At 47.8% G+C, this 21,528-nt stretch overlaps 1 protein-coding gene across 7 annotated transcripts in view; it reads left to right on the top strand.

The window, feature by feature from the left end:
• The window catches only part of ASTN2 (astrotactin 2), a 754,634-nt gene that overhangs the window by 410,167 nt on the left and 322,939 nt on the right, over positions 1-21,528 (top strand). For 5 of the 7 annotated variants that reach the window (XM_077305065.1, XM_077305063.1, XM_077305068.1 and 2 more), the window contains one exon: positions 17,224-17,280. The exons of the other annotated variants lie outside the window; for them this stretch is intronic. In XM_077305065.1, coding sequence (XP_077161180.1) covers positions 17,224-17,280 — 57 coding nt within the window. The remainder of the gene's footprint in view (positions 1-17,223; positions 17,281-21,528) is intronic. 7 annotated transcript variants of the gene reach the window in all.

Raw genomic sequence — 21,528 nt, 5'->3', positions numbered from 1 at the left:
GACTGGCGGGCGGGGACCCTGAAGTTCGACTTGACGGTGGGTGCACGGCATCGGGTCCCCCACGAGAATTCCAGCCACAAGAGGACGGCGGCGCGTCCCAGGGGAGCGGCGGCGGCGCAGCAGGAGATACCAGAGCCCGAGGTCCCGCCAGAGTACCGAGACCTCGCAGCCGTTTTCAGCGAGCGGGAAGCGGACGAGCTACCCCCACACCGCCGCACGGACTGCGCTATCAACATCCCAGAGGGGGCGGTACTACCCAAAGGGCGCATCTACAAGATGAGTGAGGGTGAGCTCAAGGACCTCCGGGAGTTTTTGGGTAAAAATCTGGCCCGAGGTTTCATCCGGCCCGCTTCCAGTCCCATGGGAGCTCCAGTCTTGTTCGTCCGGAAAAAGGATGGGTCCCGACGGCTGTGCCAGGACTACCGGGGCCTCAACGCCATCGCAGCGGGGAACGCTTACCCCCTCCCGCTGATCCCGGATTTGCTGGCCCGGCTGGGCAAAGGGACTCTGTTCACTAAGCTGGACCTAAGGGAGGCGTACTACCGGGTACGCATCCGGGAGGGGGATGAGTGGAAAACAGCGTTTAACTGTCAATTGGGACAATTCGAATTTAAAGTGATGCCGTTCGGTTTAAGCGGGGCACCTGGGGTTTTCATGAGTCTAATTAATGAGGTGTTGCAGGACCTTCTGTTTCAGGGGGTGGTTGTTTATTTGGATGACGTCCTGATCTACAGCCAAGATCCCCAAGAGCACGTGACCCTGGTGAGGGAGGTGTTAAAGCGCCTGCTGGCAAACCACCTATACGTGAAGCTGGCTAAGTGCGAATTCCACCGTCCCTCCCTGGACTATTTGGGCTACCGCATCTCAGCCCAGGGCATAGCTATGGACCCCGAGAAGGTGCAGGCGGTGCTGGCCTGGGAAAGGCCCCGCACCCGGAAACAGCTACAAAGCTTCCTGGGGTTTGCTAACTTTTTTAGAGGCTTCATCCCCAGATACTCCTCCGTAGTGGCTCCCCTCACGGACTTGCTAGGTACCAAGGGGAGAGGTCCTCGCGCCACGCGGCCCAGCGCAGCGCTCGGCTGGAATGAGAAATCGGAGGCAGCGTTCCTGGCCCTCAAGCAAGCTTTCGCGTCTGAGCCCACGCTACTGCACGTCGACCCAACCCAGCCGATGGTGGTACAAGTCGACGCCAGCGACGCAGCAGCCGGGGCGGTTCTCCTGCAGCGAGACAAGGCGGGACAGCTGAGGCCGGCGGCCTACCTCTCACGAAAATTCGCCGAAACGGAGCGGAACTTGTCTACCTGGGAGAAGGAGGCGTTTGCGATTAAGTTCGCCCTCACCGAATGGCGGCATTGGCTGGAGGAAACAGAGGAGCCGTTCGAGGTCTGGACAGATCACAAGAATCTGGAGGCGCTCCGGCAACCGCGATCCCTGAACGCCAAACAGATGAGGTGGGCGGAGTTCTTTTCGCGGTACAATTTCAAGCTTGGTCACATCCCCGGCAAAGAGAATTTCCTCGCGGACGCCCTCTCCCGTCTGCCGCATTATGGGGAGGGGTACGCTCCCTGCACCAGGTCCGTGTTTGGTGAGGAGCAGCTGGGACGGGGGGTCGTCACTAGGCGTCGGGCCAGGGAGGAATGGGAGCCCGACCCGGTGACCGCCCCGCTCCGAGACCGCCTAGTGGCAGCCTACGGGACAGACGAGGAGCTGGCTGAGCTCCGGGACTCTTTGATTTTGGACTCCGGTCTCTGGCGGAGGGGGGAGGCTGTCTACGTCCCGGAAGGGCTACGACGGGAAGCCCTCAGCCTCTGCCACGATGCTAAGACCGCCGGGCACTTCGGTTTCGTAAAATCCTGGAAGTTGGCCCGGCGGCGGTTTTGGTGGCCCAGTCTGCGGCGGGACACAAAAGCTTACGTCAGTGGTTGTCCTGTCTGCCTGACCTGCAAGCCGGGGGTTGGCAAGCCGAAAGGTCTGCTGCACCCGCTCGAGGTCCCGACCCGGCCGTGGTCAGTGATCTCCATGGACTTTATAACAGACTTGCCTCCCAGCAAGGGGAAAACGGTGATCTGGGTGGTGGTAGATCTATTTTCCAAACAGGCCCATTTCATTCCTTGCGCCAGTGTCCCCAGTGCCTCACAGTTGGCTCGGATGTTCCTAGATCACGTGTTCCGACTGCACGGGCTGCCGGACAAGGTGATTTCCGATCGGGGCTCACAATTCGTGTCCCGGTTTTGGCAAGCTTTCCTGCGCCTGTTAGACATCGAGCAAGGGCTGAGCTCCGCTTACCACCCCCAGACGGACGGGCAGACCGAGCGGGTTAATCAAGTACTGGAGCAGTACTTGCGGTGTTTCGGTTCCTATCATCAAGACACCTGGGTGCCCCTGCTCCCCCTGGCCGAGTTCGCGTACAACAACGCAGACCACAGCAGCACGGAGATGTCGCCTTTTGCCGTCGTCTACGGGACAGACCTGAGACACTTCCCGGAGCTTGGAGAGGTCCCCGCCCGGGAATCGGCCGACCTTCGCGAGTGGGGGAAGCGTGCCGGGAGCTGCTGGAAGTCGCTGCAGGAGCAGCTCCACAAAGTCAAGGCAGCGCAGAAAGAGGACGCCGACCGGAAGAGACGACCAGCTGAAGAGATCCGACCGGGGGATCGAGTTTACCTTTCCACCCGGAACCTACGGTTGAATTTGCCCAGCAAGAAGCTAGGCCCTCGTTTTTTGGGGCCTTTCGAGGTCTTGGCCCCGATCAACGAAGTTTCGGTCAAGCTCAAGCTCCCCAAGAACCTCCGGCACATCCATCCCGTCTTTCACGTGAGCCTTCTAAAAAAAACTCCGGACGGTGACGTTTGGCACCCCGTGTTTTCCCCGCCAGCGCCCGAGGTCCTGCCGGGGGGGGAGCACCACGAGGTGGCGGATATCCTGGACTCTAGACTCCACAGGGGGAAGTTGCAGTACCTCGTGGAATGGAAGGACTTCGCTTTGGGGGACCGGGAATGGGTCTGGGCAGCGGACGTCCTTGCGCCCCGACTCACTGAACGTTTCCACAAGCGGTATCCTGGCCGTCCCGGGGGGTTGGAGAATGGACCTTTGGGGGGGCAGAATGTCGTGGTTCGGTCCTTGGTGGCTGGGGAACCGGACCGAACCCCGCCATCAGAGGCGCCCGCGATCACGGAGGTAGGGCATGGTGATCATAGGCAAGCCGGCAGCTGGGCGCCCCACCCGATCGTTGAGGTGGCAATGGCCGCTAAAGAACCTCAATGTCCCCCTCCACCTTTTGACAAGGGCCCGGAGATGGCCCTTTGTTCCAGGAAAATGGGCCATCAGGAACCCCGGAAAACCTCGCATATGTGCATGAGTCATGATTGTATCAGCATGTTCCCTCCGCAAGTACTGGGTGGGGCAATACAGCCTAAGGAGGTGGGTTTTGTATAAAAGGGAGCTTCCACCTGGAGTTCGGTGGAAGCTCTTACTCCATACCAGCGGACTCCACGTTGCTGAAATAAAGCTTGTTCCTGTTGTATCGTTCACCAGGCCTGGCGTGACGTTTTCTTCAAAGGGGCACCCTGGTTTTTCAGTTAGCAAGCGGGTCCCCGACACATGTCTGGAAGGACTGGAATTGTCCAAAGCAGCTGACCCAACAGCAGATTCAGATCCAAGAACCAAGGCCTCCTTATCCAAGCTGCAGCCAAAAATATAACTTCTGCCCCCTTCCATTTGAGTTTGTTCAGTGCTCTGAAAATCAGTGAGATCAGAGGAAAGGCAAATGGGAGTCCATCTGACCATCCGGAGAGAAACTACTACCTCTTTCTTGTCATTCAAGCCAGGTAAGCCAAGTCTCATGTGTGGGCTGGCTGGCATCTTTTAACCCACCACACCCTGCTGACATCAGTGTGGTGGGAAAGGGCTTATTCTCTATTGTTCTCAGTTGCAACAGAGGAACATGGCTGGTGAAGCACGTAAAAGAAGCCTTCTGCTTTGTACCTCACTTCTGTAGGAGCCAACCGAAAGGCTGTACCTGCTTTTTGTGCACCCGGGTCAGGTAAGCTTGTCCCTAGGCATGAGCTTGGTAATAGTGTCTCCACTTCTGCAGTGGTAGGACCTTCAAACTTAGGTAACACTACAGCTTCTACCCATGGGAAGGGTGGGAAAGGGCCCTAAGATGGCAGCATGCATGGATTGTTCCAGTTCAGGAGCACCAGCACTTACCGATGGATCAGTCAATTCTCTTGGGCTGTATTCCTTCCCTTGCCCAGCTAGAGAGCCCACCTCTCTCTCCTCAAGATGAAAGGCACAGGACTCCCCAGTGCCAGATCAATCTGACCAAGCCATCCATTCTGATCTACTGTTCTGAGTTAAGTGTGAGATGCAAAGGGAGCTACAAGCTTCCATTTATGCAGCTCTTACCCTGGCTCGTACATGTATGTGGGACACATACTTGCTCAAGAGCTCTTTAATCCATTCCCTATCCCTGTCCCTCTCCCCCTCTCTCCCTCCCTCTCTCACAAACACAAACTCACACTTGCACACCCCTTCCCTCCCCACTTCCCCCTCCCCTCTCTCTCTTTCCCTCTTCCTTCTCCAACCTACTCCCTGGTCCATCCTCCCCCCAGACATAAAAAGGTAAAGGTATCCCCTGTGCAAGCACCGAGTCATGTTTGACCCTTGGGGTGACGCCCTCTAGCGTTTTCATGGCAGACTCAATACGGGGTGGTTTGCCAGTGCCTTCCCCAGTCATTACCGTTTACCCCCCAGCAAGCTGGGTACTCATTTTACCGACCTCGGAAGGATGGAAGGCTGAGTCAACCTTGAGTCAGCTGCTGAAATTGAACTCCCAGCCTCCTGGGCAAAGCTTTCAGACGGCTGCCTTACCACTCTGCGCCACAAGAGGCTCCCCCCAGACATACACACACACAAACATGTGCACAAAGAGTCCTTCCTCCTCCCTCCTTACCTCTTCCGCATTGCAGCCTGCATACAGGTCCCCAAAGACCTGGAGGACAGCTGTCCAGGAGCAGCACAGCCTCTGTCCTGGCCCCCAGAGGCCTCCGGAGCAGCGCCTCTGCCTCAGCAAACTGCACAGCTTCTGTCCTGGCCCCCAGGGGCCTCCACAATGGCCCCAGAGGCCTCAAGTGCAGTGCCTCTGCCTCCATAAGCAAGCCATGTGGCCTCTGCCCCACCACCCAGGCTCCTCCCCCCTCTTCTCACCTTGGCAGTGGCCCTGCCCTGCCCTGCCCTGCCGCCCCATGACTGCCCAGGCACCCCCAGGTAGTGTGGCTGTGGCCCAACCCACGCTGCCCTAGCCTTTTCTAGGAAGCTCCCTGGGGTGGGGCTATGGTCATCTCTTCCGGAACCATTTCCATCCCAGGGGCCGTGCCAGAAGAGGCGTCCCACATCAAAAAAAGATTACGAAACCTAAATCTCCAGAAGGGATGTCCCTGCATGGCAGGGTCCACCCACTGACTTGGCTTTACTGGCATGAATCAAATCTATATTTTTGCCACTCTACCTTAGTAAGCCTGATTTGTTCCAGGTTATTTAGGATTCACGCAGCTAGTTTAGAGAAAGGGACTTGAAACCCAAGATGGAGCCAATTAAAAGTGCTTGGAATGGATTTTGCAAGAACCTGGATGGATTCAGAGGGGGGGAAAAGAGTGTGAGGCAGTCAAGGTGCTTCTCACCATTGGTGTGAACAGATAAGTGGACCTGTGGCTTTGTCCTAGTTCGTGCATTCAAGATTTCTGTCTGCCATGCTTGCCGGCTACTGTTGCTCAGCTGTTCCCACCCCAACAAGAAACGCAGGGGCTTCTTGCTTTGTCACCAGTTCCAAATGAAATAAAGTTTATAATTTTATCCTCAGCAGACATAAATCACGGGAGCAGAGCCTCAGCTGCTGCTGACATGACTTATGACTCTATCGTTATGGTAACCATAGAAAGATATAAAGGCCTTGCGCTTTCCTGACAAGCTTTTGAGGTGCCCTGATGGAGCGTCAGGCGTTCGGCGGAAGAATGCTTTTTCTCTTGAGCTTGCTGTCGATTCATCTTAATTTTACTCCCCAGCGAACTTCCTGTTGGCGTTCTTTTGTAGCATCCAAATGGCCGCTTCCCTAAACTCATCTTTTGACTTCTCTGTGGAGACCGTGCAAGACTTTGTACTGTCTGAGAGCTACAGAAAAGGTGTCTGGGCCCCCTCCATTTGTCTTTACTCATATGGCCCAATGCATGTGAGTGCTGGACTTTAATCTGGAGGATATATTTCCATGGAAGAGGGGTAGTCAAACTGCGGCCCTGCAGATGTCCATGGACTACAATTCCCAGGAGCCCCTGCCAGCGAATGCTGGCAGGGGCTCATGGGAATTGTAGTCCATGGACATCTGCAGGGCCGCAGTTTGACCACCCCTGCCGTAGAATGTAGAGATGGCCACTAGCTCAAATTATTTGAAAAGAAAATTAGGCAAATCCATAGAGGATAGGTCTCTTAGGGGTTAAAGGGAATCTCCATGTTCAGAAGCAGTGAGCCTTAGAGGTTAAAGGAGGTTAAAGGAAGACTGTTGCTTTTATGATTGCAAGGTTTCCGACTTATTTGGTTGGCTACTGGAGGAAACAGCATGCTTGACTAGACTGAACCTTGCTGTCATCAAGCAAGTAAAAGTATCCCCTGTGCAAGCACCGGGTCATGCCTGACCCTTGGGGTGACGCCCTCTAGTGTTTTCTTGGCAGACTAAATATGGGGTGGTTTGCCAGTGCCTTCCCCAGTCATTACCGTTTACCCCCCAGCAAGCTGGGTACTAATTTTACCGACCTCGGAAGGATGGAAGGCTGAGTCAACCTTGAGCCGGCTGCGATCGAACTCTCAACCTCATGGGCAGAGCTTCAGACAGCATGTTGGCTATTTTACCACCCTGCCCCACAAGAGGCTTTTCTTACATTATTACAAGCCCTCAATTTAAATCAAGACTGGCCAGGACCATGTTTGGTTCTAACAAATTGTTGTCTCCCAGCTTCAGTTCCACATCTCTAAAATGGAACTATTCATGATGTGTGTCAACTGAAGGCAAAATAAGGCAATGACTGTAATGCCCTTTAGACTTTGCAAGTACTCTATACAAGGTGAGTGGGTGGCCAATGAAGCATTAGAGTCCGCAATGGGGCAGAGCAAATCACCTTTTGCTTTGGGAAGAGCTGCCTGCACAAGGTGCCTGCCACCGAGAGAAACAATGGCTTAGCAGAGAGAGACAGAGAGAGACAGAGAGACAGAGAGACAGAGAGAGAGAGAGACAGAGAGAGAGAGAGAGACAGAGAGACAGAGAGAGAGAGAGAGAGAGAGAGAGAGAGAGAGAGAGAGAGAGAGAGAGAATGGCTTAGCTCTGAGCGAGTCCTTTATTAGGCCTTTTGAATCAATGGCTGCATTGAACCATAGAGGGAGCTCCCTTCAAAGTCTATTGCTTTGTCAATAACAGCATCAACTGCCGCCAATAAAGGCGTCCCTGCACTCTTGACAGCAGGTGCTGGTGATGAATGGTGGGTTTAACGGGATGGAGCAAATTGATCATCACTTTGCCGGACACGGCGTGTTTATTTCTGCATGTCACCGGGTGTTGCTGTCATCGCCAGAGACAAATGTCCCCATGCCTGGGAGAGGAGGATTCTTGGGGTCTTTAAAGTTAGTCATAGAGATCACCTTTAGACCTTGCACAGATCAAGAGAAAAGCTGTCGGTGAAGCCAGAGAACAGTGTTGGCCCTTGAGTTGTGGCTACTACAGATGCCTTATAATTCCTAGCAAACGTTGGATAACATTGGGACTTAGCACTCCAAGTGGTAGTAATGTGGCATGATACCTACATAGTCTTGTTCCAATCAAAACCAAGGGGAGGAGGATGAGAGCAAGAAGGTCTGGGGCTTACTAGGTGACGCGAGGAGGCTGGGAATTCCTTCAGGTGAGGCCTCTGTTTCAGACTGTGCCACTTCAGACTGGAGGTCACCCAATGCTTGACTGGGGCAGAACTTTCTGCTTTCTGAGCTGCTGACCCAAGCACCTGACTGCAGAGGGCTCTACTCTGGAGGACATACATTCCTGGCATAATTCTGTATATGGAAGGCCACCTTACAGCTTGATGTCTTAAATGACCATTTGTTGCACAATGTGGAGCTGGAGGCACATGGAAGATGTGGGAGATGATATGAAGGTTTGTGTGTCACTGATCGGACCTCCTAACTCTGCTAAATAACCCAGTTGAGAGTAATGCCAGTGAACCAACAAGCCTTCAAGGATAATTCATGTTAATTGGCCTCTGCTGCTGATTTTCATGCCAATGACAGCAGGATGGTTTCTCTATTCACTCTAGAGCAGGGGTAGTCAACCTGTGGTCCTCCAGATGTCCATGTCCCATGTGAATTGTGGTCCATGGACATCTGGAGGACCACAGATTGACTACTCCTGCTCTAGAGGGTAACTTCCAAGTCTGTAACCTGTATCTCCTATTAAAAGAAAGAATGAATTAAAGTGGTACAATTCTCTTGTGAGTTTTGTCATATGGATGAAATCCTTCCTCTTTCAGACTATCTGCTTTGCAACATATTAAAGGGGTTGACTGAAAACAAGACACTAAAAACACACTTTCACTTGTAAGACTTTGGTTCAATTAGGTGATAATGCAGTGAAGAACGGCAATGGCTACAATATATTGATTAAATTAATTAAGGCATTCATATTGCACTTTTAAATTTCGGTGAATTCCAAGGAATGTGTATAGTATTCTGTGAAATTGTATGAAAGTGTTGGGAGTACAAAATCATACAATTCAAGAAAGCTAGCCAAAGAACAACCTTCTACTAAGCCTAGGCCATAAACCTAGGCCCTGCTGGTGGACCTCCTGATGGCCCCTGGGGTTTGGCCACTGTGTGACACAGAATGCTGGACTGGATGGACCATTGGCCTGATCCAACATTGCTTCTCTTATGGTCTCATGTTTTTAACAGAAGGTATTGAGAACAGCCATGGAATAAGAAAGACACACAATAACAAAGACTAATGTTTTCAAAATTATAAAGTGTTTGCATGTGTATGTGGGAGGGGTGAAACTATGACCCTACACCCATATTGGCTTCCTGTATTCCTTTTTAAAAATTAAATGATGGGAAAAAACCATGAATGTTTGAGTCTGCCTTGTACCAAATCATAGGTCCACCATAATCAGTCTTGTCTACTCTCAGAATGACAGTGGCTCACTAGGGTTTCAGTGGAGGTCGTTCATGTTACCTGCTATCTGATCATTTCAACATGGGATGCTGGGGATTGAATGTGGGATCTTCTTCATGCAAAGTAGATGATCTGCTCTTGAACCATGGCCACTCAGAATCTTCAGCAGTCACAATAATCGAAGCAAAGGTAAATAAACTTCTGGTGTGATGCCAGATTTAACAAGAGCAACCACTTAAAAACTAAAGACCCCTTAAAGCACGGGTAGTCAACCTGTGGTCCTCCAGATGTCCATGGACTACAATTCCCATGAGCCCCTGCCAGCAAACGCTGGCAGGGGCTCATGAGAATTGTAGTCCATGGACATCTGGAGGACCACAGGTTGACTACCCCTGCCTTAAAGAATGAGGTCTTTAACAAATGACCAACATTAGGAGAGAAGGAAGCATATGCAAATATATCTTGGGAGAGTTTTCCAGAGTTAATAGAAATTAATTGTGACAAATCCACCACCCCATTCCCATTCAGTGATCCCTGAATTCTTAAGATATCTTGTCTTGTTCTCAATAGATGCCTAAAAGGTAAAGGTATACCCTGTGCAAGCACTGGATCATGTCTGACCCTTGGGGTGACGCCCTCTAGCATTTTCATGGCAGACTCAATATGGGGTGGTTTGCCATTCCCTTCCCCAGTCATTACCGTTTACCCCCCAGCAGCAAGCTGGGTACTCATTTTACCGACCTCGGAAGGATGGAAGGCTGAATCGACCTTGAGCCGGCTGCTGGGATTGAACTCCCAGCCTCGTGGGCAAAGCTTTCAGACTGCTGCTTTACCACTCTGCACCACAAGAGGCTCTAATAGATGCCTACATTACCTTAAATGCAATTTAAATGAGTAAGGGTATACATCCACTTTGCTGAAGCTATGTTAGTCTGGATTTGGCCAGGGCCCTCTGGGAACCCTCTGGGAACTTCATGCTTGCTGCCATGAGCTCTGCAAAATAACAGATCATATATAAATTCATTAAAATAAATATGCAAGGCTTCAGCTAGGTAGGTAGTTAGAGGGAAAGTAATATGGTAGAGCTTGACTCCATCAGGTCTCAGGCTTAGGAGGGTCTTTGGAAGACCACCAAGGAAGGCTCTGCAGAGAAAGCCAATGCCAAACCATCTCTGCTTCTCATCTTAAAATCCCTTGATGGGATTACAATAAATCAGTTGTGGTTTGACAACACTTACATGCTTATAAGCAAGATCATGTGTGGCCAGATTGTTGCTGTTTAGCTTTCCATTGGCTGCAATTACCATGAGCCCCTACCAGCATGGTGCTGGCAGGAGCTCACAGTAATTGTAGTCCATGGACATCTGGAGATAGATGTAAGTTTTTGATTTGTCAGAGATTGCATCAAACTGTGTGCGTGTGTGTGTGTGTGTGGGGGGGTGAAACTGTGAGGAAAGGAGAAATTAATAAAATTGAGGCAGGAAATAAATCCATCCTGGGAATTGTCTTGATTTTCTTTCTTGATGAACTGCTGAGAAGTAATCAATTCTACTTCATGTAAGCCCTCTGGGAATTTTATGTAAAGTGTTGGTATTGGCTTAAACTAAAAGCCTAGGGCTATAATATATAGCATAATAAATAGAGGAATATATTGAGGGACTTCATGGTTTAGAATTCCCAAACTTGTAAAGTGCTAACCTGGGGACCTCCAAGATATTTACTGGTGTGTAACCTAAGAAAAAGCTTTAACATCTTTTCAACTGAGACAGAACTGGTCATCGGAAAGCTGAATGTGTTGGGAAACAAAATGCATCTTCAGGATTAAGCTGGGCTTTGAGTACAGCTTCAGTTGGGTTGACCTTTCTTGAACATATGGTAGGTCTGCTAGGAAAGGAAGACGTGAAAAGAAAATGAAATTGTGTGGTTACAAAAATAAATTCAGCATCCATGTTGTGTAGAATCAGTGGTCTTCGCCTTTAGTTGTTTTTCTGTACTTTCTTTAATGCTATTTTATTTTTAGAGACCTATAATCTGTCTTCCCATCATTGCTTTCAGAAGAGGGCTTACATTAAAAATAAAACCAAGAATGAAATAGAGACTGAAATTAACAATGACAAAAGTTTGGGCATTTATGACAGCTTAAAACACCCTTAAATCCATAGTTATAATTGGTGTTCTTTGTCAGAAGAGGTTGGGATGACAACTCAGGAAATATTTGCAGGTTGGAACAACACCTTAGCCGGTTACCTTGATATACAAACAGTGCCTGTGGGAAGAGGTAGCTGATTAATCTGGGTCCTCCAGCCAATTGGTGCTTGTATAGACATTAAGAATTATATCTGGCAACATATCAGGTCCTTTTCTTCACTAGTGCTTTTCCAGTTTTCACTGTGAATTCACCTCTGGTAATTTTTAAAATTCTTCATGTGACCCTGCTTTCCTTTTTAAAAAAAATATATTGTTACATTTTTAATTCTGCATTGTTTCTCTTCCCCCTCTTTCAGGGTTGAGAATGCATACCATTCCAGTCATGTTTTTCCACATTATTTGACCATTGTTTTGACTCACTTTTTCTGATTTCCTCAACCTCAAAGGTACTGTGGTCAAAGGAGGGGGTAAGTGAGTGGTTGGCTTACTGCCACCTTCCCACTCCTGAGAACAGACAGCCAAGCTCTGGCAAAGCATGCTTTCTGGCGTTGAGCCTTTAAATGAGCAGCACAAGGGAGCCTTCCCCCCTTCCTTCCTCCGGAAATGGCCAATCCCAGCCTCCTTAAGGTTTTTGTTTGTTTTTAAAACAGGCATTAAGTCTATTGAACCATTGTTAATGGAGTGTGGGAGAGGGACTTCTCATTGAAATCAGCTACATATGAGCAACTAAGAAAAGCAATCTGGCTGTATGATTTTAAAGGCTGGATGCAGCTGGGAAATGTGTCTCCTAAAAGAGTAACAATGGCTGCAATCCTAAAAAAAAAAAAAAAAAAAAAAAAAACAACTTTCCTGGGAGGAGGATACACTGAATAAATTGGGACTTACTTCAGGGTAGCACCTATTCTGCACAGAATAGATAATGCACTTTCAATGCACTTTAGAAGTAGATTTTCCTGTTCTGCATAGGAAAATCTAGCTGCCAAAGCACATTGAGACTGCATTATCCTATGTGTGCGGAATGGACCTAGAACTGCTTGAGCTTGCTCCCAAGAAACTATGTAGGACTGCAGTTGTGCAGCCTGGTCATAGCTGTGTTTACTAGAAAATTAATTGTCTGATATTCTGTGGGGTTGAATCCCAGGAGCTGCATGTCAGATAGCGCTTCCTTCATCATCTCTTATATTCAGAACAAAGACGCCTATTTTTGAACTACCTTTGAAGAACTCACAAAGTGCCCAATGAAATTGGTGTAGAGGAGGGGGATTTGGACTAAGTGCAGTCATATGGTCCTGTTTTCACTTCAGCTTCCTAATTTGACGGTGGTGCAGTTGGGAGAGTGTTAGGCAGGTCGCTGGTTCAATTCCTGGGTTGTACACCCACTATTCCCCTTCACCCTCCCTTGAAGTGCAAATAGATGCAGATTAGGTTGTTTTAAAGAATTTCTTTTCTTAAAGCCCAAGTATTCAACTTAGGTTCCCAATGGAAGTCCTAGCAATAGGCAGAGGATGGATGATAGGGTTGCGAGATCAAGGTGGAGACGCTACAGGAGATTAGTGGGTGGAGCCTCTGGAACAGTGGTTCTCAACCTTCCTAATGCTGCAACCCTTTAATACAGTTCCTCATGTTGTGGTGACCTCCAGGCATAGAATTATGCACGTTCTTTCACAGAAATTAAACCGAAACTGACTAATGGTGTGAAGATCCATTGTTCATGATCATATATAAATTGGTTTTCTTCTGGGGTTTCTCAGTTCATTTCTGCCTCTTGTCCCACCATGCTGTTTTTCGCTGCTCTAGGCAGACAAATGCTTTATCTCGATCTACCCCACAAGGCTGTTGTGTAGATGTCCCCACCCCAGCCAAGTTGCTTGCCCTGCGGTGACCCCTCTAAAAGGGTCTTTCAACTCCAAAAGGGGTCCCAACCCTCAGGTTGAGAACCACTGCTCTGGAAGAAAAAGTATCACAATGGGATACTAAGTCATAGAACCCATACTCAAAAAGTGTACATGTGCCATCTTGAGATGTATTCATATTGGAACTGTTTTCATAATTGTCAGTAGTCCAACATGAAATCAGACCAGTCACTAAACCAGCAATGCATGCAAAAGTAAAAAGTGATAGCTATACTAGGCATAATGTTGAACAATGGGTGGGGGGAGTGTGTATCTGGGGCCTGAGCACAGGAACTTTGGGTCTTCATACTGACATCTTCCATACTGAGCCATGTACAGAGCTGAAACTTGTTATAGCAAGGAAGCCTTGTGCATGCACTGCAGAACTTACAGAGCCAAAACTTGTACCCAATATGTGCACCATTCCACCATTTGGCAGTGACCACAAAACGAAGAAATTTAAGAAAACATAAGATGGAAAACTGCAGCATAGGGGAAGGCTTGTATTATGGCATGCACACATTTAGGCACAAAAACACACAAACACCACAGCGTGCATACCCAGAGGGAGAGAGAGAGAGGGATTAGCAAGAGCTGCTCTTCCTATTAGTAGACTTTTTACAGCTCACCCCCCCACAGAAAAAAATAGCATTGATATGCAGTACAATTGTATACTGAGGAAAAGGATAACTGTTTCATGCTGCAGGAATGGTGACCACCAGAGAAAAGGGCACTGATTGGTGGAGGGGGGATTCTCCTCCAGATTGTTGTACACACCTGTCCTCAGACTAGCCAATCAGGGGTGACATTGAGATGGGCCAGCCTCTCATCTGGGGAAAGATGGCTTAGAACAGCAACAAAATATGTGGAATGCAGGACATATACTTTGCAAAATAATGACAAACCAGATTTTTAAAAGGTGGTGTAGAGTGCATGGGGGGAACAGATAGATTGAACACAGTAAAAATCGAGGATATACTTTCCGTGCCAAAAGGGTGCAGGACTCAGTGCTTCTATGTGACTAAGGCCATCAGTGTGAGCACATTAGACAAATCAGCTAAGAAGGAGAAGAGTTGGTTCTTATATGCTGTTTTTCTCTACCGGAAGGAGGCTCAAAGCGGCTTACAGTCACCTTCCCTGTCCTCTCCCCACAACAGACAGCCTGTGAGGTGGGTGAGGCTGAGAGAGCCCTGATATTACTGCTCAGTCAGAACAGCCTTATAAGTGCCATGGCAAGCCCAAGGTCATCCAACTAGCTGCATGTGGAGGAGTGCAGAATCGAACCTGGCCTGCCAGAATAGAAGTCTGCACTCCTAACCACGATACCAAACTGTCTCTCTAAGTTTGGAAAAAATGCCAGATAATACAGCGCAGTTTCTGTTGGATCAACTTCTCAGTTTTGCAGGCCCCAGATACCATTGCAAGATGGAAGTTATGACCTGAATACGTGACAGAGGCATTTCTGCTTCCTCCCGAATTACCACATATATAAAAGAATCAGGAGCACCCAACAAGAAATATGTTAGCTTTACTGTAACACTTAAGGTGAGCCAATGCAGAAGTCATCTTTAGGTATCGACCTTCAAATTACAAAATCGATATTGACTCAGTAAATTTGGAATGTTTGCCGTGGGAGACTAAATTAAACATCTGAGCCGAAATCAGCTCCTTTTCTCTTTAACATCACACTATAACTATTTTACAGTGCATCCATTCCCTTAAGGTTGACTGCATCCTTGTGTTCTTGATGGCCCCTGAATCACTGATGGCTCAGCTCAAGAGTTCTTTCTATAAAGGATAGTGCTACAGCAGACAGGCAGGCAAACAGACTATTATGGTCATAGACCAGCATAAGATAATGTGATACAGCTATGAAAACCAGAATTTAAAACATCCTAAAATACAGTAATACAGAATAAACCATGCAGTAAGAATGTATACAAACACAGGTCTCCAGTTCACTTGGCACAGACCATTCTGTTGCGAATTTCTATCGCTGGTGCACAGAACCTGGCAACACTATAGGTTGTGTCATTATTTGTCTCTGTAAGCAGCAAAGAAATGCAAAGTTGTCCTGAATGCCCTGGAAATGTGCCTTGCAGTGGTAGTATTAGACTAGTTTGGATGACATTATAGTATTGACATGGAAGGAGAGCATGTTCTACAGTTTCTATATGTCCAGAACCACAGGGCCATTTCCTTTGGAGATAGGGTATTTTTCTGTATCTTCCTTCTATTACAGCTGAAGGGAGGACGTTACATCATGCTAAAGTGAAGGTCTTGACTAAGTACTTCAAGTTTGGCTAGGTATGTCATAGGGAAGGACTAGCACTACAGCATATTGCAGTGTTTGTTGTACATATTCCCTGCCAGTGTGGTGTAATGGTTCGTTTGTTATGTTTATTCAATCAGCTGACCCATATAATGATACATCTACAGAAAACTGTAATTAATAATAGAAGTTAATAATCATGATATAAAAAATACAAGAATATTTCAACATAGTAAAACAATGTTAAAACAATTAATTGTTGGGAACAAAAATAATATTATTGCGGGTAGGAGAAAAAAGGGGTTATAACATGTAAAGAAAAGGGGGGAAGAAACTTCAAGAAGTTAACTACAGGGACAAGGAATCAAGGAATCTTCTTGGACAGTCCATTAACCCAAGTGATAAGTGTAATGATTAAGTTAGTATTGAGAACCAGGTTGGTGTAGTGGTTAGGAGTTTGATTCCCCGCTCCCCCACATGCAGCCAGCTGGTTGACCTTGGGCTCGCCACAGCACTGATAAAGCTATTCTGACAGCACTGATAAAGCTGTCTCACCGACCTCACAGGGTGTCTGTTGTGGGGAGAGGAAAGGGAAGGGAAATGTGGCATATAAGAACCAACTTATCTTCCTCTAAGAGCAGCAAACTCTAATCTGGAGAGCCAGGTTTGAAGCCCCATTCCTCCACATGCAGCCAGCTGGGTGACCCTGGGCTAGTCACAGTTCTGTCAGAGCTCTTCTCACAGAGCCACTTCTCTCAGAGCTCTCTCAACACCACCAACTTAACAGGGTGTCTGTTATGGGGAGAGGAAGGGAAGTGTTTGCTAGCTGCTTTGGGACTCCCTTGGATAGTGAAAGGCTGAGTATGCAAAAGAACAGCTCTTCTCTCTTTTTACCACCAGTCTTGAAGTTGGTTTGCCAAACACTGGACAGTTTTATTGACTTAGACCAGGGGTAGTCAAACTGTGGCCCTCCAGATGTCCATGGACTACAATTCCCATGAGCCCCTGCCAGCATTCGCTGGCAGGGGCTCATGGGAATTGTAATCCATGGACATCTGGAGGGCCACAGTTTGACTACCCCTGACTTAGACTGCTACTCACAGCAACCTAGAAACTGTCCCCACATTTATCTGTTTGCAAATGTGTATCATTTGTGCATAATATTTTTTAGGTATACTCTTGAAAAATCTTTGGTGTACAGGTCACTTTTTTTTTTAAGTCATATGTGAAGTGGGCCCGAACCTTGCCAAATATTTTCACACTTCTGGTGGAATCCTTTTTCTAAACAATCATCTCCTTTTCTCTATAATGTTGTCCAGTCATTGTGAGAGCTGAAAAAGCCACAGAATCAAGGTGACGCAGTATGTTGTCAGTGTGGCCGGAGCCTTTGCTTCGGGGAGAGCTGAAGAAATGCTATTCACTGCAATGACTTTCCCCTTGTAATAAAAAAGCATTTCGGTATACATTGGTCAATGGGCAAAAAAGAGGGAGGGAGGAAGCTCTTTCCCCCAGATCCATCTGACTCTGATCATAAGCCATCTATCTCTACACTATCTCATTTGAACGTGAAGCCGCCGTCATATGCTCCATTCATATGAAAAGGTTGTTAGCAGGCACGTAATATAGATGCTTTAATAAATGGTCAAGCGATTGTTGACCCACTGGACTGTGTAATCGCTCCTTTTAACCAGCTGTGTGCTCTGTCATTACAGATTATATATGGCCTGTCTGGAGCCTGACTGGAAGGCTGGGATGCTTGCGAGGCGAGGGTCGGTATCCGAATGCAAGATCGGGGTGTGTGTGTGCGTTCCCTTTCTGTTCACTCGAGAGTCTTTGAAGGATATCGCTGTAGCCAGGCAGCCCTGCTGTTTTCCGGGGAATGCAGCAGTAGATAGGGATAGAAATGAGTGTGCTGAATCAGATGGAGACCAGAGGCAAAAGCCATTGGCAGAGCCCTGGGACTTTGGGCTGATGGACTTCAAGGCCCATTAAACCAAAGTGTTGGCTGAAGGTAAACTCGGACCTGACACAGAGGCCCAGCATGTGTGCTCCAGAAGGGTTGTGGGTGGCTGTATAGACCAGGGGTAGTCAAACTGTGGCCCTCCAGATGTCCATGGACTACAATTCCCAGGAGCCCCCTGCCAGCGTTTGCTGGCAGGGGGCTCCTGGGAATTGTAGTCCATGGACATCTGGAGGGCCGCAGTTTGACTACCCCTGGTGTAGACCTTTAAAAACATGCCACAACTTCTCTAGAGTTATGCTGCACCGGTGACCTCGAAGGCATGGCGATTGATCGTGATTGTGTTTTTTAGTCCTCGCCCTTACCAGGGCTAGCTGGGCCTTTAAAAGAAATGTTCTGCGCAATTCCCAATAAAAATACTGAGAATTAACATTGTCGGGTGGGAGGGGGGTCTCAGTTTAGTGTTTTGTGCCTCATCGGCTGTAGCTTTGCAGGGATCTAAAGGAGGATGAAAAGATTTACTGCTAAACATCTGTCTCGTTCTTCTCACAGTGGGGCTACCCTGAAGAGCTCTCTCTATGTGCTTTTTCACACACACACAAACGCACACTTTGCATTGGGAGATCTGAGACTTGACTTGAATTCATCCTTGCTGTTGAGCCGTTAGTGTTTCCCTTGTAGTGTACTTCTGTTTCTGAGAGCTTCCATTCCGTGGACACTGTCTTCTTTACATATTCTGATACTAACTTTGGATACAGGCAGGAATACTTGTTTGGTATGCAGATCCTAAATTCAGTTCTGGTAAATCCAAAAGCAAAAGATCTTTGGCAGGAGCTAAGAAAGACTCGGGACAGAAACCTTAGAGGCTGGTTGTTGTAGATCAGGGGTAGTCAATCTGCGTCCCTCCAGATGTTCATGAACTACAAGTCCCATGAGCTCCTGCCAGCGAATGCTGGCAGGGACTCATGGGAATTGTAGTCCATTGCCATTTGGAGGGACGCACTTTGACTACCCCTGTTGTAGATATTCCAGGCTCTGTGCATGTGGTCTGGTAGTTTTAGTCCCTGTGGCTGGCATATTCAGAGGTAGGACGTGGGAAGATGGAATCCCAGTCCATCCCCTGGAAGAATCCTTGATAAGACTGGAACGTGATATAAACTCCACCTCTAAGAAGTAAATAAAATGCCCGGCAACTGCTTACACACTCCCCACTCTGAGACAGAAAGATTCCCGTCTTGCTGTGTCCTGCTTCTGAAGATGCCAGCCATAGCTACGGGCAAAACATCAGAGGCTACAACTACTGGACCCTGGCCACACAGCCCCGAATACTCGCAACAACCAGTTGCCTCTGGCTGTGAAAGCAGACATGAGTCCGGTACATATGACCAATCCATGCTTAGAAGAAGTGACTTAGGAACATGCGCTCCTTTCCCAAACATCTGCTTTTGGATGTCTCTGATCAACTGAGAGCCAGTTTGGTGTAGTGGTTAGGAGTGCGGACTTCTAATCTGGCATGCCGGGTTCGATTCTGCACTCCCCCACATGCAGCCAGCTGGGTGACCTTGGGCTCGCCATAGCACTGATAAAACTGTTCTGACCGGGCAGTGATATCAGGGCTCTCTCAGTCTCACCCACCCCACAGGGTGTCTGTTGTGGGGAGAGGAAAGGGAAGGCGACTATAAGCCGCTTTGAGCCTCCTTTGGGTAGGGAAAAGCAGGATATAAGAACCAACTCTTCTTCTTCTTCTTCTTCAAGAAGAAGCAGAGTTCAGACAGCCAATTCCTCCATGCTGTTGCCCTTGCATAGGACCAAGTGACTGTGTGGAGGTGGGCCTGGGATGGAGTTCTTATGCCCATTCTTCCTCCATGCACATTCAGTCAACATGTGGGGATGCCGCGTGTCCCAGGCTAGCACTGTGCTAGACAGAACTGTGTTCTGCTGAGGTTTAAAGGCCGCTTTATGCGTTCTGCTGTAGCTTTGGCCGTTGGTAAGCGAAAGGATCCCTGTGAAATGCTGCCAGCATAGGGAATGCAAGTAATTCTTTGGCCGGAATAGTGCCTCTGGCTAGTGCTTATTGTGGACTCGACAGCAATTTTCTGTTACAAAAACCTTGAACAAGATTTTGGCAAAAGGGAGTTTGAGACATTGAACCCATAGTTTGGATAGTGGCTTTAACCCCCCCCCCCACAAAAAAAAAAAAAACAGCTATGCAAACTTATTTTTAGAACCACTCAGATTTGATGTTGTCTTGTTTGAGATTGTTGGAGAGCCCAGAGATTTTATGGACTCAGTTGACAAAGGGGATTCATACTTGGCAATGAATGAATTGTCCTCGGGTGGTGAAATGTTAGAGGAAGTCAGCTGTGGATTTTGCAGGGAGTGCAGTTGTTGGGAAAATGGATGGGAGGCTTATGGTAGGGCTGTAAGCCCCAGCACTCCTGCCCTTTCTGCGCCAGGCATAACAAATGGATTTGAATCCGTGAAAATGGTCTCTGAAACTTTGGATTTGCTGACCTTGGGACCTCTCTAATTAGGGTCTCTAAGATGCTGCTGGACTCAATTACTTTGGGCTTTCCCTGATGAGGAAAGTGGGAAGACTGCAAACAGATTTAAAGGAATAGTTTATGTTTGGGGGAATTGGAGTACTTCTAGGGAATGATGACAGATTTGTTCTCTGGAATATTGATCCTTTTTAGTGCCCTGTTTGCACAGCACATGAGTCTCAGGGAATACCTCCCCCCCAGAACAATGTGACCCAGTTTTTAACAATCTGTTTAAATGGTGGGTTCAGAACTAAGTCTGTATCTTTCTGTTCCTGGTTCGGTATTGCCAGGAGACCTAACCCACTCCTCCCAACCCCTCCCTCCCAATAGGATTGGTGTAGCTAGATGATGATACTTCCTTGGAGTTTACTGTCGATCCCCCTGGCATGTTGCTATCTACTTTTCCATCCTGTTTTGCCTCCACAGATATCTTTTTCATACTACTCATTAAAGTACTTTGCTGGGAACTTCCAAAATGGAAAGAGTGATTTAAAGCATCATTTCTTTGTAAAGTAAAATTGGAAATGGTATACATGTGTTGTTGGGTCATGGATGGGTTCTGAGTCGCTGTCATCCTTCTACCCCAAAAGACTCAGTTTTGATCCAGTGCCAGACTCTGTTCTATTCCTTCTTTTCTGTTTCTGGAAATATTGGAAGCAGAATAAACTGAGTCTGTGGGTTCGGTAGACACAGAATAAATTGTTCAAAATAACAGGTCTTTATTGAATCCAACACCAGCCAAAAACTGAACAAAGAACAAGGGAAACACCACAAACTTAGATACAGTTTGGCAAGCCCACCAAAGAATCTGATTGGTCCTTCATGGGCACAGTTCATTGGTCCATAAGATTTCTCAACCTGGCCACTGATTGCTTATTTTACAATCCCTTCATTTGCATAGTGGTCTGAATTAGCGCAACTTGGATTACACACATAACAATAAGCACGTGAGGCTTGTGCAAAGTTCTGGTATTGGTAGTAACACAACAAAATTAAAGGGAGTCTGCCCATATGCCATTTTATTTCTGATTGTCTATGTTAGTGCTCACATGTCTGACCAAATGTTACCATGTTAATAAAGCATTGCTGGAATTTTATGTATAGGTACAAGGAATTGCCAGATTTCATTACAGTAGCAACCAACAAGATTTTCCTGATTTAAGCTTTTGAGAGTCAGCACTCCCTCCATCAAGTACAATCTCGGTCTCTAAGATGCTACTGGACTCAAATGTAGCTGTTTCACTGCAGACCCAACACAGCTGCCTTCTGAAACTAGAATTGGCTCCCCCCTTTAGTTGAGGGCAAGAAACAAGATAATTCACACACACAAACACAATGATTATGGGCCCAATCTAGATTCCATCAGCATTGTCCCAAATTCCATTGACTGTTGTATCGCCGGTTAGATTAGAAGCTCAGAAGAGATGCCTTTGGCTCTCCTGCATTCTCCATCAAGCATTCTTCTCTGTTGTTCTTGCGAACAGATGCTGTGCAAGGCAAGTTGGCCATGGCCC

The sequence above is a fragment of the Paroedura picta genome, chromosome 12 (assembly GCF_049243985.1).
Source record: "Paroedura picta isolate Pp20150507F chromosome 12, Ppicta_v3.0, whole genome shotgun sequence".
Lineage (NCBI taxonomy): Eukaryota > Metazoa > Chordata > Lepidosauria > Squamata > Gekkonidae > Paroedura > Paroedura picta.
The sequence above is the reverse complement of the archived record's forward strand: the minus strand, read 5'-3'. Positions and strand labels throughout refer to the sequence as shown.